Raw genomic sequence first — 19,221 nt, 5'->3', positions numbered from 1 at the left:
TTACAAGCACATAATAGGAAATTTTGAGCACAAAAGTGTGTTTTGAGCTCGTCTGCCGAGTGCATGGACATTGAGAAGCCACACTTTCGTTCGCCGTGCCTTAGTGTTGTTCAAATAAATGACCAGTCGCCTCAGTGCAACACTTCCAATGAGATTACATTGTGCAAACGAACACTTTCAGATGGATACATGGTGTAGAAATCAAGGAGTCCCTTGTCTTTGACGTGTTACCTCCCAAAGCTGGGCATTTTACAAAAAACTGAGCATCCGTTATTTATCATTCATGTGCAGCGTATGTTGTCCGTTGTCAGTCATTCGCCTTTTTTTCCGGGGGTAAAAAAATAATACCCGTCTATTGGCCGGTCCGCCTCTAATTTTAACCGTCTGTCCATCGGCAAGTCCAACTAAACGTTCCCCCTGGACGATATTTGACCAGGAATAGTGACTCACTGCGCTTTGGAAGCCTGCCTGTTTGCTTTGACAGCTTGGTCCCTCACTCAAATCTGTCCCCGAAGCAACAACAACTCACGATTTTCCTCCCTGCGCTCGCCGCGGCCATCGAAGCCTCGCCGCAAAAATTAGACCCTCATTACGGACTGCAGATGAATGGCAGTCTAAATACGTCTATCCATCTATGCTTAATCCGTCTATTTTAACATTTTTCCCGTCATTCATCAACCATCAGCAATAGACGGACCAGTCCGTCACATCGATGGAATGTTCGGCTAGCTCCATTGTCTTCTAACCGTCTCCACAGCTCAGCATCGCCATGAAGTTACAAGCCGGTAAAACAATAACATGTCCTATGGCAATAATGAGCCCGCTATAACAAGTTTAAGTACAGCAAAGATGGTTGGTCAATTGTAATGCATGCAGTCCAAAAGAGTATTAATTCACTACAATTACATTGTATGAACAATGAATGAAAGTTAATGTAACTATCAACGATGGGGTATAGAGTCTTCTGCAAATAAGCATTTACTGCACTGCTTGAGCCAGGAGCAGGGATGTTAACAATATTGCACATTACTAGACTAGCTGTTCGCTAGCTAACAGCCAATCAGAGTGAACAAGTGTCACGACTGTCCGGCGTCGGATTGGTCAAAGTCAAATGGATGGAGGGCCAAATACAACATTTTGTGACAAGCCGAGGGCCGGACTGGTCATTGAAATTTTTTTAAATGTCCAGATTGCATCGGGTCCTTCGCGCCTGCTGATGATGTCACACTTTATATATCTGTAATATATTTCTTTGCGTCTATGTTTGTCACCCCCCTGGCTGTTGTGTTTTTTTTAATCTTCGGAGTTACTAAATAAAAAATAAAATAAAGTACATTACTGCTACTTTTGCGAGGCAGCTCGTACGTCACTTCTGTTTGCGTTTCTCCTGCCAAACTGGAAACAATTTTCTGGTTGACTCTGCAAGATTGTATGAACTGTACACAATGTGAAGTAAAACGGAGAGGATCATATGATTGGTATGACGTCTCCAGCTGACCCAATTTTAGAGTGGCAAAGTATGAATGTGGTTGATCCTGTCAGAAAACACAGGCCCGTATTCCACTTGACACGTCTATTGTGGTCTGCAACAACACAGACAAAGAATAACCTAGCAACATCATCCAATGCATAGCCATTTGTTAACAATATGCCTAAACATTACAATTCACTGTATGAAGAAATTAATCAACCAAACAATACATACAATACACATTCACACGTTTCATCACTAGAATAGTTAGCATATGAGCCAAAATAACTAACTAGTGTTCATCAACGTGACATCACTCACGAGAACATATCTAGGCTATTATGTACAACAGTTACCTGACACGAACTTAAATGATTAAACTCACTTTTTAACATTTACACACAACAACAAACGTGGTGAAACACAGGCAATCAGCAACTACTGAGTTTGCTGGCACGAACAAACTACGAGCTGTGTCAAAGGAGGGAAGAGAAAAAAAAGTCACTCACTATCAACACTTAGCGCTCAAATTGCGTTCAATGCCTGCTCACAGTGTGGGACATCTCGGCACTACGTCGAAACTCAATGAATTTATCAAATGCCAACAATTACTAATAATAAAACAACGTGAGATTTCTTACGTGAAGTATTTCTAATAAAATGTGTTTTACTCCAAATAACTTTTCACCACAATCCGATTCTGAAAGCCACGAAAGTGACGTGAAGTCTTCAGTCAGCATGTAGAACAGCCATGGGGTGGCAAACATTGATGCAAAGAAATATTTTACAGAAATAGTGTAACGAATTGGGTTATCTGTGTTGTGGTCGAATTTGTGTCTTGCCAAGTTGTTTTGTTGCCGAGGTTAATGAATGCATCGTGCGGCTCGCTGGATGGGAGGGCATGCGAGCGAGAGTAGCGGAGGACGAACAGGAGAGCCGTTGCTCTTTTGTGACTGAACGGTTGTCGTACTGTATTGCATCGGATGCGTCGACCGCGGCCCATATTAGCTGGTTGGACGAATAAAAACATGATAATTAAACTACGTCTGATGGCGTGTTCTTTGAAGTCGCTACAATATATTTTAAAGCGTGACGTTCATCGGCAGGCGCATAGGACCCGATCAGACCTGCTACCGGCTTGCTGCGGGCTGCGGGCCGGATCTAATAATAAAGCAATATCATCCCAGGGGCTGTAGAAAACCCGGCCCGCGGACCTTGACTTTGACATGACATATGTGATCTACACTGTAAAATATAATACGTTGACTTTACTCAAAAAAAAAAAAATGCAAAGTCGTTGCCTCAAAAAAAGTAATTAACTTGAACCTAGATAAATTAGATTTCACCAACTTATTCGTTGTCAGTAAGCAGGACTTAAATGAATTAACTTAAATTAACTAATATATTTTTAGTTTGCAGTACTCAATTTAACTTAAATTAATTAGTATCACAAACTTATTTATTCTGAATTTGCTTTACTCAATTAACATTGTATTTATTAATCAATCTATTATAGTAACTAACTTAAAATTTGTGGATTGTGAAAGCTTAATTCTCTTTAGTTTTACTCATACAGGTCAATTTAACTTATTTCTTTTACCTACATCAATTCTACAATATACAATAGGCTGATAAAAGAAATTAAAGAAAAATCTGAGCATTATACCTGTAATGAGCCCCAAAAAACAATGAATGCAGAACACTCAGTGTATTAACTTAGTGCCATTAACATTTATATTTATGTTTTTGTTGAATAGCGGTCATAAAATTAACATAGAATACATCAGTGTATTTTTTTTATGTTGTTAAATGAACAGCAGTCATAAAATTACCATAGAATACATCACTGTCTCGCGAACACCAACTTTCAATGAACAAATCACTCATACAAATACTATAAAAGTTACGCTTGAACATAGGGGTGGGCGATATGGGCAAAAAAAAAATCTTGATATTTTTTCAAAAAACTCAATGATAATTTGACGATATTCTACAAAAAATCATTTAAATCTGCACTTGCTTCACAGACCAATTGTGGATGGACAGCATTTGTGAACATCTCTTCGAAATTACTAAATATAGCTTCTGCACAACATAATGTTATTCTACGACAATATTTAACAAAAAAGAACAAAAAATTATGTATAGATTTACATCGATTTTTGGGAGTATGTCATTTAACTGTCTCTGCTGTTATTCCTTAATGATGTGACATTTTGAGCTGCAGTAAGTACTGGTGTACCACTGCCAACTACGAGAGCAATCAGAATGAGAAAAAGGTGTTAACTACAGCAATCAGAATAAGAAAAAATGTATTTTATATGTGACGTGTGACGAAGTGACACCCAGTGAGAGGAAAAAAAAGACGTCATGACAACACCAATTCTCATACATTGCCCAACGTATTCAGAATAAAGTTGAACAACAAAACTGCAATTTCCCGAAAAGTGCATTTTCCCACTCATTCATCGCTTCGATATGTAGACTTGTGACTTTAGTCATGTTTGGGTGTATCCTGGAGTCACACTGATAAGCCATTGTAGTTTGTGCAACATGCCTCAGGAAAACAGGCTAGTTAGGAATGATGCGGACTAAAAGCATGTAAACTGAATGTTAACTGATCATCCAGGATGTCAAGTTTGACTTGCTCGCTAAAGTGCGTTTATATTTGTTGGTTCAACTTGGCGACTGTTTTCTGAGTGTGTGTGCGTGTTTAAGCTTTTGTTTAGCGTGCTTGCACGGTCGCCAAGTTTTCCTCGTAATCCGTATGGCTCGTGGTGCAACAGAATTGCTCTTCACGGTGACCGTTTTGGCACATCTAACATGTTATTCCCACCGATGTCAGTCTTGTCAACCCCAAACCATTTACAGACTGTACGGACGACGTGGACTCACGCCTTGCTATTACAGTATTCCCCGCTGGACAATCCTCCATACTTGAAGCTCGGCTGCAGTGCGGACAGAGTCACGTGACCGGGTCCAGCCCGCTGATTCGGCAAATGATTATCACTTCCTCCTCCTCTGCCGTCAATACGCACTGATTTTTCAGCATTTCCTCATACTTTGCGGCCGTCGAGTGACTCGAGTCAGAGGCAGTATTAATACTCGATAATGTAAAATTACACATCGTTCAAGCAAGATTGACGATGATATCGATAACGATATATATCGCCCACCTCTACTTGAACATTAAACATTTGCTTGTAAAATTAACATTTTTGTTTTTGTTTTTTACAAAATCTGCAAAGACTGTATTTAGCAATTCAAACTTTCCTACGCCATTAGCTTGTTCTGCAGTGTGATGAATTTGGGAGGGAGGTTTTTGTTTCCCAATCCAAGCATCACTGCCTGAACGAATCGAAATGTGTTTCGCATGGACTTCAGGTAGTCTAAGTTAAGGGCAAACATGAGTTCAAACAGAAAACAGCCTGGGAAAAGTCACTGATATTCTCCATAACAGTATGTCCCACCCAAGTATGATAGCAGTTGGAGATGGGCTGGAGGTGCACTCCATTTGGACCCTGCAGCTGAGCATCTTCAATTACATTCAGAACCCCAAATCTGACTGAGGCAAGTGCTTCTTCTTTTGCTGTGTCCTGCAAAAAAGCACACAGGACTAGTTATTGAATTTGGTCTTCTTTTGGAGGAGGAAGGGAGGGAAATTGCTAAGATTTTAAAGATGAACTCATTTTAAAGATTTTATATACAGTACTCTTGGTTGACAATGTCTTTTTTAGTTCATCCAAGGGGATTTTTTTAACTGTGTTGGGGAAAATAATTGTAATTTAAATGAAATATGAAATACATAAACATGGTTTGTCAAAAAACTGATATCAATGTTTCTTTTACTTACGAGGCAAGTATTGTAAACTTCAGTGGAGTCCTCAGTGAGGAGAACTGGCTGAAGTGCTGTCACATCAGGCGACTGAAATTACAAAGAGAACAGATACAAGTCAAGAACTTTGTAGCATTTTGCGAATTTAGGAGGATATGCGTTGTGTCCTGTATTTCTTGTCCTACTGTATTAGGTCCCAACACTTGAGTGATATGCAAAGTACGTGAAACAGGCCTATGGTAATGAACCTTCCACAAATGCAACATTAATCAGAATCCCGTGTTTCAACTAGTGGACCTGCATAGAAGATATTCTTGGAAAAAAAAATTGGGTGGACTTCCGTTTAAGATTGAGATTGATACTACAAAAGTAATGTCAAAGTAAATAAGTGCAATTGTTTTAGGTGCATATTTTTAGGCAATATGTGCAATCATGAGGTTGCTGATGGTGTAGTGGTACACTTACCTGAGTTGTGTGCCGGCAGCGTGGGATCGGTTCCCACTCAGTGACTGTGTCTGTGTGTGCCCCGCGACTGGCTGGCGACCAGTTTAGGGTGTACTCTGCCTTTCGCCCATTGTCAGCTGGGATAGGCTCCAGCTCCTCCCCGCGACCCTGTACAAGATAAGCGGTGTAGAAGATGACACACATGACATGATGTGCAATCATTTGTTCAACAGCCCCCCCCCCCCAAAAAAAACTGCAATTAATTAATTTTAGATCCCAAATCAAACCCCAATGTATAGTGTGTTTGTTTGTCAACCCTACAAGCGCCATGATTAAAAACAAAATTTTTGATATCATGAATTCAAAAGGCTGCAACTTTTGAAACTTTAAAGTGTCATGTCATGTCATGTCATCTTCCAAACCGCTTATCCTATATAGGGTCGCGGGGAGTTGCTGGAGCCTATCCCAGCCGTCAATGGGCGAAGGCAGACTACACCCTGAACTGGTCGCCAGTCAGTCGCAGGGCACACATAGACACTGTCACTGAGCGGGAATCGATCCCACGCTGCCCGCACACAACTCAGGCGTGTGTACCACTACACTATCAGCGGACTAACTTTAAAGTGGTGACAGATAAATCTATTCCGTAAATCTTGTGGGCACATTTGTTTGATTTGTGACGAGGTTCCACAATTCACCCTACTGTGCAAGAAATACAGGAAATCAGCGAGCTCACACAATGTTAGGTGCCTGTTAATAGCCGACAAGTTTAAGCGTCAGATTCAATCTGTCCCATCTCCCACACAAAATCAACGAGAGTAACCAACACTGCTGTAATAAGGGAAAAGCAAAAATATTTACAAATAAAACAGCATTTAATTCAGCGACATTGTTGTTGTTATCCTTTCGGCTTTTCCCCTATGGGGTCGCCACAGCGTACTCGTCGCAAAATAGTGCGACCTTTGGCGGTTAAAGGGATGGACAAGCATTGAGCAGTCTTAGTTCTGAGAAGCCAAGCTATCAAGTTAAATGAATACTCCACTGGTTAATTGGAATTTCGCAATTATTTTCACAATGGGAAAACATTAACGGTAGCTTTTGTGTGCCTGTCCATACAGTGTATGCGACAAAGTGACATTTGTGGAGTCCGGCGCCATTATTGCTGAGTACATCATGTATTTATGCAACTTAAGCCCTTAGCGGTGACACGCACTAACGTGAAAGCACAACAGCAAGAGCAACAACAACACCTTGGCGGCTCATAAAACAGTTTACTTACCAAGTAACACTGGTTCAGACGAAAGGGTCCGCTTCCAGTTTACAGGTTCCATTAAATTCCACCGTGGATTTTCCAATGAGTTGAGAGGCGCGCGTACGTCCGTACGAAATGGTGCAGGTCTGCACATGTCTGGAAGAACCCGCAAAGGACCCTGGGACAATAACTTGTTCTATGTAATTTAACTGGACTCGGTTAAATTAAGTTAAGCATGTTCCCCAACCCAAAAGTCCTACGTACTTATTTAAAATGAGTGTTCATAAGTTAATGCTTTTTGAGTTAGGTTCACTAATAATTTTCTATTAATTTGAATTTTTGGTTTTACAGTGTAGGCCAGGGGTGTCCAAACCTTTTCCAAAGGGGGCCAGATTTGGTGAGGTGAAAATGTGGGGGGCAGATCATTTAGCCTGACATTCCTTTTTACATGGAACACCATTAAATCCAAGTACATTTTCTCAAACCAGTCGGCCTTTCGTTTTTGACTTAAATTTTTTAAATTTCAAGATTCTTAAAGATTATTTTCTTTTGGTCCATTTGAATTGCCATTTAATTGTCATGTCCATGACATATCACTGGCAATTAAATGTTCACTGAACTTTTTAATTCAATAACAGGAAAATATATATATGGAAATATATATATATATATATATATATATATATATATATATATATATATATATATATATATATATATATATATATATATATATATATATATATATATATATATATATAGTCAATTTAGCGCATTGTTATCTGCGTTAATCCAACCCCCTTTTGACGGAGTCATTTGTTTTGCGCGTGATTAAGGTTTCCATAGTAACCAGAGGCTGCATTGATAAAGTCTGCTGGTCACCATGATCTATACATCATCCATCCATCCATTATCTACCTTAGAGTAGAGGAGGTGTTACATTGGCTTCAAAATATTGGTGATGAGGATGAATTGCTCATCTTACACATGCACGAACGGCAGAGTCCTCCTGCCCCGCGCTGATAGACGCGACGCACGCGTTTGTAGTGTGACACTTAAAAGTTGTTCTTCCTTATCTTCGGAGGCCGTAGTATGGCGGGTTACAATATAGGTTTGACTTCATGTATTTCTTCTGGTGTCTTCCTTGCTAAAGAGAATCGACACGGCAGGACAATGTTTTGTTGAGTCTTGTCAGTCAGTCAGTCTCGCTCTAATTCACCTCTCTCTCTCGTTTATTCTTTGCGCCATACCAAACCAAATAAAAAAGGAATAGATACTTAAGCACAATATACATAAAGGAATACATACCCACAAAACAATATTTCAGCATTTTAGAAAAATAATAAATACAAAATAATATGCCGTTTGCTCCAACGCAGCTGTATTTTATAACAGTAGGAACCATGCAGTGCGATCAAGAGCCGCACGGGACAATCTCAGCGGTACACCACCTGTTTCTCATTCATTTATCTGACACATTTATATTAAATAAAATTAAAAATTAAAATATACCCTCAACAGAATTTTAATAAACAAAATACCTTTATAATACACTCGAGCAGCGAGTAATAATCTTGTTAGTCGATGAAGTCATTGCCAGAGTGCAATAAAAAGTGACGTGTGTACAAATGACTGCTCTCGTATAGTTCTAAATTCAAGCGGCGCTTGAACAACAAGTCGCTCTCAAGACGAAATAAACATATCTATCAGAACAACACTAATGTAAATGATTGTGTGTGTGGGTGTGTGCATGCGCGGACGCGTGTGCGTGCGTGTGTTTGAAAGGGCTAAGGGGCTGTTTGTGTGAGTTGAATCCAATGCTTGTTTTTTCAATTGAAGAGGGAAGTCAACCATTTTTTTCAAGAATATGTTCTATGCAGGCCCCCTAGTTGAAACAAGGCATTCTGATTAATATTGTGGTTCTGGAATATGAGTCAAGGAGCAAAATCTAACCATCTCAGGGTTCGGCCATTTTATCACTCCTGTCGACTGAAAATGACAACACAGATGCGCTGAGGGCACAAATAACGACTAATCATGGCTCAGTTTAAGAAAAGAGGTGAGCTGTGATTGGTTGTTACCTGAGCAACTGTGATGTCATTTTCAGTCGACAGACGTGACCAAATGGCCACCCACAGTGATGGCTAAAAACAGGTGGATTAACTCTTATTCCACAAATGCAATAATTATCAGAATGCCTTGTTTCAACTAGTGAGCCTGCATAAAACATATTCTTGAAAAAAATATGTTTGGGTTGATTTCCCTTTAATAAAGTATTTGCTTAAGACAATCAATCCTCTTATTCATGATAAGGGTATTCAAATTAAAGAAAAAATGGGACAGAAAAATCAAGGGATTTTTTTACAATAAATAAAATATGCGATTAACTACGAGTTGACTATGAAAAAATGCGAGTAACTACGATTAAATATTTTAATCGCTTGACAGCACCAATATATATATATATATATATATATATATATATATATATATGTATATATATATATATATATATATATATATATATATATATATATATATCATATTCACCAGTAGAGGCCAGGGTTAATTTGAAACATGGCATATTGTTACAAATAAATGTTCACTGAACTTTTACATTTGAAAACAGGGAATTAAGTAACATTCGCCGTCCACATGAGGCAGACACAGTTGTTGCGTATTGCAGTGAGAAAATAGACCAATTTCCACCTTTCCTTAAATTATTGGCCCTCGCTGTCAACTTTACTTTTTTTAATTTATTGGCGCCATTTTAGAAACTGTCCGGAAAGGGTCATACAAGGTTATGGAGTTGGACAGAGTGCTGCTGCCCTCTTGTGTGTAAATGTGGAATTGCATTGAGAGTGTATTTTATACACTTGTCAATGTGCCAGATGTTATTAATTTTATGACGGAGACTGCGGACCGGATAAAATTTGACCATGGGCCACATTGGGCCCCCGGGCCAGACTTTGGACACGTCTGATATAGGCCTTTAGGGACAGTCGCCCAGACGGTAGTGGTTCACTAATTTCACTTCCATCGAGCTGAAGAACACCAGGTGGTCCCCATATGTCATGTCCCCATAGCACCTCATCACAGGCGTTTTCTCTACTTTTCCTACAGAGGCTGTCACCGGCAATTCCGAATAGTGCTGGGTGATATGGAAGAAATCTTTTGTCATAATATATGAACATCTGGTCCCTGGGCCTTGAATTTGACACTTGTGCTCGGGCTAAAACCATGTCTCTTTTCTAGTACACATATTCTGCTCCTGTGGAGGAATATCAAGCTATGGTGTATGTGAAGAGGAGGGACACATTCCATGTAGATAGCTCTCCTGATCTTTATGGTGATTCGTTTTCCTATTTCCTATTGTCTTCGCTCAGTATCTATACAGCATAAACTTTTAACAGTTAACCAAAAATCCATGTCTGCTGCTCATGTCTGTGCTTTTCAATATTCAGTGACTTTGTACAACTGCTCCGTGGGCCGCACTGACTGTAGTCGTTGCCACACTGCAGACCAGAAGTATGGTTGTGTGTGGTGTGGAGATGCACAGGCCAGTTGTTCATATTCTGGTTTATGTATTGAACCTGTACAGCAGACATGCCCTGCTCCGGTCATTCATTCTGTGAGTACTTCAATTTATTTCCCGTCCAAATGAAATATCGTTACAAAATGTGATCTTCTAAGTAATGGCAAATTTTCGAGTAACAAAGATTATTCTATTTAAATAAATGTTTTTTCTTTCTTTCTTTCTTCAGATTGAGCCACTCTCCGGTCTGCTTGAAGGTGGTACTATCGTGACTATAACAGGCTCCAACCTGGGCCAAAAACCAGAGGACATCGTCAATTCTGTGTCAGTGGCTGGTGTGCCCTGCATAGTCATAACCAGTCTCTACGAAGTCTCCTCAAGGTACTGAACAGCTGCTGTGTTAATTGAAGAATGATCTCATTTTGTTTTTTGTCTTATTTTTTTGGTTAATTTTCAATTTAATGGTAGTTGATCATCACTGAAGAAATCAAAACTCTGACCATGACTGTCAGAGATGGGAAGTAATAATACAAACACTTTGTTACTGTAGTTGATTAGTTTTTTTTTTTTGTTTTTTTTTCTCTGGTACTTTGGACTTAAAGGGAAAATCAAACCAAACACATTTTTTCATGAATATGTTCCCAGCAGGCCCACTAGTTGAAACACTGATTAATATAGCGTTTGTGGAATAGGGATTAAGTAGCAAAATCCACCCCTTTTTAGCCATCTCAGGGGGCGGCTATTTTGTCACTTCTGTCGACTGAAAATGTCATCACAACTGCTCAGGGCTCAGGTAACAACCAGTCACCGCTCAGCTTCAGAAAACAGGTCAGCTTTGACATACAGTATATATAAATGTACCTCTAATCTGATTTTTAGCCTGAATACGTCCGTCCATACTTTCTACTGGAAGAAGTATTGCATATATGTTTTGTTTTACAGATAATATCTAATTATTTTGGAATGTCCACTGCAGATTGTGTAGGCATCATCTACATATTTTGTCTTATTGTTGAAATAGTTAGTGGATAAAAACTGGCTGACCTGCTGCGCATGTGCTCGGATTGTGCCTCGACAGATGGGTCTACCTGCATGATTTTTTACATCACAGTTTGTAAACCAATCCTAGGCCAGTTTTAATGTTGTGTTTGGTGATGATCTATCAAGTTGAATAACCTTCAAATTATATGATGTGAGGAGGAAACACATGGTAAAAATACTTTTTACTTTTACCGTACTTTTCAATTAAATTCAGAGCCTGTACTAATTTACGTTTATTTTAATAATGATTATTATTATTATTATTGTTATTTTACCAATTCATCTTTTACACAAGTGATTGTACTTACAGGATTTGAGTGCTTTTCCCATCTTTCATGACTGTGTCTTGCAGGATTGTTTGCAGAACAAAAGCTAGTAAAGGAGAGAAGGTGGGCCATGTGTCTGTTGAAGTGAGCGGTGGAGATTTTGGCTTATCCAAACAAATGTTCAGCTTTCAGGTAATTTGAAAAATGTTTCAAAAGTACAGCAAAATCTTTAATTCATCACTGCGTAGTAGTAGGCAGGGACCAATCCTGTTTCCTTGGTCAAAAAATTTACTAGAAATTACTTGTACATTTTTTGGGGGGGGTGTGAGGTAAACTTGAGCACCTGGAGAAAACCCACGTAGACATGGGGAGAATACACCAAGTCCACACTTGTAAAGGTCTTCATTACATGTGAGGTGCAGAGTGGCCCAAGTTGGAATCAAAGCAGGGGCCTTCTGCAAAGGTGCTGATTATATCAGAGTATATAAAACGTCTTGTTGTAAGATTTTAAAATGGTGATTAAATCAGTCAATGCAGAACTTATTCTACTTTTTTGAGAGCTAGAATGATATTGATGCATTTTTTTCCTATCGTGTCCGAACCTCCAGGATCCATTTGTGATGGGAGTGTTGCCTGAAAGAGGTCCCAAAGCCGGTGGAACAATTCTGACAATCATTGGCCGAAATTTATTCACAGGCCATCCTTCCGACCTCACCGTGACTGTGGGAGGAGTGCCCTGTAACATGTGAGCAGTGTTGTACAAATTATTTAAAAAAATGTTTATAGTAATACTGGGTTTGACATTCACAGTTCACTTGAAGTTCACTAATGGTGGCACGACTGGGCCACCAGTACAAATTTCACGTGCCCAACAAATGAACTGGCCAGTTGGTCTCACCTTCAATTGTTCTAACCTTTTCCAACAGTTGCAGGGTTGTAATTTTTGCCTTAATTAGCTAATTAACAGAATATCAACATAGTTATCATTCATAATTATGACATGTATAAATTGATTAGATCATTCAAGGTGATGTGTCCTTTAAGGCTACTTGCACTTAATTTTTCACCAGCAATGCTTGTAGCATTGCAACTGTTGTCAAGGAATTGAAACTGATGTCATTATTTTACACCCAACCACAAGTCACGGTTGTCACTGCATAAGTGTGACAGTTCAATATGACACATTCAACTACTGATAACACAAACACATGACAAGGATTATCGTCCTTTAACTTCATTAACTCATTCACTGCCATTGACGAATTTACTTGTCTTTTTACAGTCCAGCCATTCATCCATCCATCCATCCATCCATCCATCCATTATCTATACCGCTTATCCTCACAAGGGTCGCGGGGCGTGCTTGAGCCTATCCCAGCTGTCTTCGGGCAGTAGGCGGGGGACACCCTGAATCGGTTGCCAGCCAATCGCAGGGACAGAGACAAGCAAACATCTCCAGCCATTCAATCCCAGGAATTTATTTAATTTTTTTTTCAATTATTTTCAAACATTAGGGTAAAAGAGGGTCTGAAAATGTCAGACAGTGAATGAGTTAATTAAATGCATTGCGCCCCCCAATACATTCTGGGCACCATAGATATGAATTACAGTATGTTCGTGGACGTCACCAAAAAAAAAAATCAAAAAATCAATGATGCATGTTCTGTATTTATAGCACACAATTTGGTGTTGGGAAAAAAAAGTTAAGTGAATGACCAAGTTATGATTTATTTAACTTAACTTCAAATGTCTCCTCAAATCTTACCTGCTTAAACTGTCTTTTCTTTAATGCTATAACGTTGCTTTACTTGTATCTTGACCCTGGTTGTTTTTGTTTAGAGTGCTTAGTCCTTTATTTTGTAACATGTCTTTGAGTGTCCAAAAAAACACTAAACAAATCAAATTAATTATTATTATTATTTTCATTACACATTCCCTACCCGATTGGAACGTTGCCGCCAGCAACATGTTGCTGAGCTGGTCTTCTAGTATGGCTTCATATAACGGAAGTTGACGTGCATGTGCTTTTATAAGCAAATAATCAGAGCTGGGCATCGCCTAACTGCCACCGAGTTCCTGTCTGCATATTTAATCAACCCACGTGATCCCAGTCGGTCTGAGTCAGCCAAGCGGCTTCGAGAATGGACTTAACCTGTACCACGTAGGTGCCGCATTCCTGACATGAGGCCAAGTAAGGTAAAAAAATAAATAAATAAACAGTGTTGTGTACCTTGTGGTCCCAGACACGCAGTGACATGTCCCATATTGGTTTTTTTTTCACCGATCACCACGCTGTGTGTGTGTGTCAGTCGTTTTTGTTTGATTTTTTTCTTTGTTTGGCGACATGTCTGCTTGTGTGGCGCCTGCGTGTGACGAGAAGATTACGCCCTCGACACCGATTGGCTGTCGCCAACGAGGGACGGACTGGGACCACGTGGGTCATTTAAATATGCAGATGGGAACTTGGTGGCTGTTAGGCGATGCCCAGCTCTGCAAATAATATCTTTTTAACTATGGCGATAGAATGTGGTCCGTTAGCATAGAATCCAGTTTCCAGTTGCGTTATGGTCATGGCAGTAAAAAGCCTTCGATTGCAGCAAAAAGTTTCACAATGGGTGGCGTAGTGTTTTCATGGTACCAAAATTTTGGCCCTCGATACTATACCTGTATAAAATATCTCGATACCGGTACCGAAACGATACCTCGACAAAACCGAAAATCAGCAAAAGCAGCAAAATTAAAACTAACAAAAAAACTTCAAATTTTAGAAAATGTGTGTGTTAATCCAAAATGCTGTGATATGCTTGCTAAGAAAATAACATTTTAAACATGGCTAAACACTTGCACATGTGGGGAAGTGAGAAAAATATTTTACAGTTTCTTTCTACACTAGATTATTTATATTTTATAGACTACATAGAAATTAAACTTTAAGAAAACTAGTTCCCGTTTATTTATTTAAACGTCACTAGTAGAAAATGTGCACAGAGGCATTATTGTGAGATCTACTGTAATGCAATATTGAGCAGGTTATGATCATTTTCATGGCCGGATATGCAGCTGCATAGCCTCTGTGCTTTTTGGACACAGAATTAGCCAATTCTGATTTTAAGAACAAATTTTTTTTAAATAATGAGACCAATACCTGCATTTATATGTTTATATGGGTACCCTTTCCTCATGGATTCTCTGTGCCTTGTCATGTCTTTTTAACACGGTTTATCAGGTTGTGCGCGTGTGCGTGTGTGGGGGGAGTGCGTTTGCATGCGTGTGCGTGTGTGGGCGTGTGTGTGTGTGCGTGTGTGTGTGTGTGTGCGCGTTCTGGCCGCGACCCCTCACTCTCATTCATAAAAATTACCATTATCATGATTGAAAAAAAAATAATTTAATCGATTTAGGCTATTATTGGTGTATGAATGTGTAATGAATGGGTGAATATGAGAATTTCTAAAGCGCTTTGGACACCAGATGCTGGAGATACAAGTGCTATATAAGTGAAGTCCATTTATTATGGGTGGCGCAGCTTGTCTCTTTTGTGCGCCATGTAACTACATGAGGAGTTCCTTGAGCAGAGAAGAGGAGGGGGTCCTCCGGCAGACGGAAAAAAAAGTTGTGTTATTACTTTGGCTAATTATTAATGCTCTCTGGGTTGACAGCATAATAGCTATAAATAAGTAAATGCACTCACCATGATCCAACCTTTTTTGCTCGTTTACGGCAGCTATTGCAAGCTGGATGTGACACTTATCTAGCGGTCCCACATTGTAACATTGGAAACACGCTGCCAGAAACACTCTGCTTGCGTTCAGTCTGACCACAGCATTAGGCTAGTAGGACTACATTTTCCATGATTCTTAGACGCGTAAACACAAAGTAGTTCTAGTGCCGTTATGATGAAAACATGGACCCTTGCTAACGATTAGAAGCGGATGAGAATGCAAACATTAAATTTGAATTAAAGATGACAAACTGAAAACATCCGATATCCGTCCACACGAGGCGCCCCGGATTGTGCACTGTCGATTTTTGACCGCACTTAAAATCCTTAAATTTTCAGTGCGCCCTATCATCCCAAAATACGGTAGATTGGGTAGAATACCCGTTACTGAAAAAAGCAACATACTGTTGCTCCCATCACTGCATGTGAGGCACACACAAACACGCAAATTCGTTGTAAAATGGTGAGTGTTATTGGTGCTACAGCGGAGAGAATCAATCGAGTATCCTGTGTCTCTCCTCCTTAGGGTGTCAGAGGTTCAAAACTCCAGTCTTCAATGTGTGACAGGTCGCAGCAACAAGACAGGAAATCATCAGGTCACTCTGCTTTATGGCCGCAGCCAACGCAACCTCCACAATTCATCTTACCACTACACTCACAACCCCAATATCACCCATGCCAAGCCAGCTAAGAGCTTCCTGAGGTAAGTCTAAAAATACTGTAATAAAGTCAGTCACTCCACGTTAACTTTTTCCCCTTACAAGCTGTTCATTTTCACTCATTTCCATCATTGGAAGAGATGGCAATTTGACATTATTGTTCTCCTGTTTAGTGGTGGTCGACTGATTTATGTGTCAGGCCACAACCTGGATGTAGTGCAAGAACCCCAGATGGTTGTGACTGTGTCTCCCTATGAGTCCATCCAGAAAACTAGAAGTAGCAGAAGGAAAAAGCGTAGAAGCAGTTCTGCCAAAATGGGTCCCGACCCCGTTTGTCCTAGAGATCTGCTCTGCTCTGTCAAACAGGTGTGTGGGTGTGGGGGCGGGGGGCGGTGGGCGGTTTTCAAGTAAAACATAACCTTAATTTTGTCTTTTTGCAATGTATCAGTTCACAGAACATTGCGAGGTGAATTCCTCATCCCTCATCCTGTGTCGATCCCCTATGGTGGACTCCTCTGTTTGGGGGTCAAAGGTCACTGTGGAGTTTCTTCTGGACAACCTGCGCTTTGATGTCAACACTGTGAACCCGCAAGCCTTCAGCTATGAGCCCAATCCTGTCCTGCGCCCGCTGAATCAGCAGGACCCTCTGAAGGCATATCGCTACAACCCTGGCAGCTTCATCCAGCTAGAGGTCAGATAACTTGAAGTTAAATATAATGAGGCATACTGTATCTATTTATTCATAGCAAGTTATTTGTAACAACATACAGTATACCAAGTACCTTACTGCTGATAGCGATCCAATGTGCTAGAAATAGCTGAGGTCCGAAGTCAAACTTGTGATTGGTGCAACTTTCATTCATTTTTTATTCACTGCTCATTAGTGATTGCTTTGCACATTATGAATTGCATTCATTGGAGGAGTGGGGAAGCAGCTCAGGACAAGGGGCAATAGACCACTGCTGACCTTCATAATTCTGAGCAATGTTTGGTCACTATCTAGTAAGATGGATGAACTATCAAATCAAATCAAATCAAATTTTATTTATATAGCACTTTTCACACACACGATGCAACTAAAAGTGCTGTACATCAAAAACATCAAAATACAGCATAAAAAGAGAACCCGCTCCCACCTTCCCTCCCTCCCTCGCAGTATACACAAAGACAGACAACCACAAGCACACTTGTACTCACTCACTCCCTCACACACACATACACAAATGTACACACATATAACCTTAAAAAGAGACATGGCAGGGCACAGAGAAACCATATGAGGAAAGAGTACCCAAGGGGAGCTCGTCCACGCTGAGTGGGATGACAGCCCATGGCCACGGGTAGCACCACCACCTCAAAGACCCCCGTGCCACGACAACCGGGGCAGCCCCTAAGTATAGCGCGGAGGCCCCCCTTGAGGAAACATTGCAGGTAAAACCTAGATGGAGCTAAAGGAAAATGACAACGAAGCTAGAAAGACAAAGCGATAAAAGAAGCTAAGAACTATAAAACAATAAGATTGGATGAAAATAGTAAGAGACTAAGAACTATTATTTAAAGGCCAAAAATAAAAAATTATGTCTTGAGCTTCCCCTTAAAAATATCAACGGTCTCTGCAGACCTGACGTCCTCTGGCAGGCTATTCCAAAGTTGAGGACCAAAATGGCTGAATGTTTTGTTTTGGTCCTCACCCTAGGAATAATTAAAAGGCCGGCGCCAGAGGACCTCAGGATCCGCGAGGGTTGGTATGGTAAAATCAAGTCAGATAAATAAGATGACCATTAAGACATGTATAAACTAATAAAAGTACCTTAAAATCGAAATTGTCAACAATAAAATCCCATGGTGCAGGTAAAATGTCAGCAGGAGTGCTCTTTAAAATCTCGATAAAATTTGTAGCCACTTCAGAAGATAGGTAGCGTTTCCTCACTGTTCTCATCGGTGCTGCCTGATGATTGAAACAAGCGATGTTAAAATACACGCAAAAATGGTCCGACACAGCCAAGTCAACAACAGAGGACACACCGACAGACAGCCCGTAGGTTACGACCAGGTCTAGGGTGTGACCTCTGTTGTGAGTTGGCTGTGAAACATGCTGTTTAAAATCAATACAGTTTAAAAGATTTAAAAATTCTCTGGAGAGTGGGTCCGAGATGTCGTCAACATGTATATTAAAATCGCCGGTTATTAAAATTCTGCTATAAGTGGAATATAAAATCGATAAAAAATCTGAAAACTCATTAATAAAAGAAGTGGAACGATGGGGAGGTCTGTAAATAGTGACACAGATAATAGGGGGACTGCTAAAAACAAATGCATGGTGTTCAAATAATAAATATCTGTTAAAAATGATCTCTTTTGAGATAAGACTATTTTTAAAAGTTGATGCAGTCCCACCTCATCTTTTTTCATCTCTAGTAGAAAATAAAAAAACAAAATTCGGAGGGCAAGCCTCAGTGAGAACAACTGGAGCATCTGTAGCAAGCCATGTCTCAGATAAGAGAATACCTTGTAGGTTATTGTCTAAAATCAAGTCATTTATAATAAAAGTTTTGTTTTGAAGTGAGCGCACGTTCAGCACAGCCAGGTAAATGTTTGTGCTGGACGTGCGCTCATTGTCGTATGGGTGATGAGTGTTGACATATATAAGGTTGTCTCTGTTAAAACCACATTGTTTGTGAGTGTGTAGGAAGCATCTGCCTGTTATTGTCTGAATGAAAAAGCTGTCCAATGGGGGTGGTGATGATAACTGGGGCCTGCAGGGAGAGCTAGTGAAGGTAGTGAGATCGTTATTGCAATAGTTAGAGGAAGGAGATGAAGAGGAATGTGTGCAGTGATTAGTAAAAAGAAGTCAGTTGGGGGTGGAGTTTATGATGGCATGGTGGATATTTGTAGCTAAAATTGAGCTGCCCAGAGAGTTCAGATGAACCCCGTCTGGCTGGTAAAATGACTGGCGGTTCCAGAATAGGTTAAAATTGTCAATAAAATCAAAGTCAAGGT

General features: G+C 40.0%; 1 protein-coding gene across 1 annotated transcript in view; it reads left to right on the top strand.

Moving 5' to 3' along the window:
* The window catches only part of plxnb1b (plexin b1b), a 167,441-nt gene that overhangs the window by 111,015 nt on the left and 37,205 nt on the right, over window positions 1-19,221 (top strand). The window contains exons 14-21 of the mRNA XM_086039802.1: window positions 10,258-10,351; window positions 10,467-10,633; window positions 10,767-10,918; window positions 11,931-12,036; window positions 12,453-12,589; window positions 16,089-16,265; window positions 16,395-16,587; window positions 16,670-16,912. Coding sequence (XP_085895928.1) covers window positions 10,258-10,351; window positions 10,467-10,633; window positions 10,767-10,918; window positions 11,931-12,036; window positions 12,453-12,589; window positions 16,089-16,265; window positions 16,395-16,587; window positions 16,670-16,912 — 1,269 coding nt within the window. The remainder of the gene's footprint in view (window positions 1-10,257; window positions 10,352-10,466; window positions 10,634-10,766; window positions 10,919-11,930; window positions 12,037-12,452; window positions 12,590-16,088; window positions 16,266-16,394; window positions 16,588-16,669; window positions 16,913-19,221) is intronic.

This window comes from Filicampus tigris, chromosome 9 (assembly GCF_054856515.1).
Source record: "Filicampus tigris isolate MCC_2025a chromosome 9, RoL_Ftig_1.0, whole genome shotgun sequence".
In the NCBI taxonomy this organism is placed as follows: domain Eukaryota; kingdom Metazoa; phylum Chordata; class Actinopteri; order Syngnathiformes; family Syngnathidae; genus Filicampus; species Filicampus tigris.
Note: the sequence above shows the minus strand (reverse complement) of the source record. Positions and strands in the feature narration are given on the sequence as shown.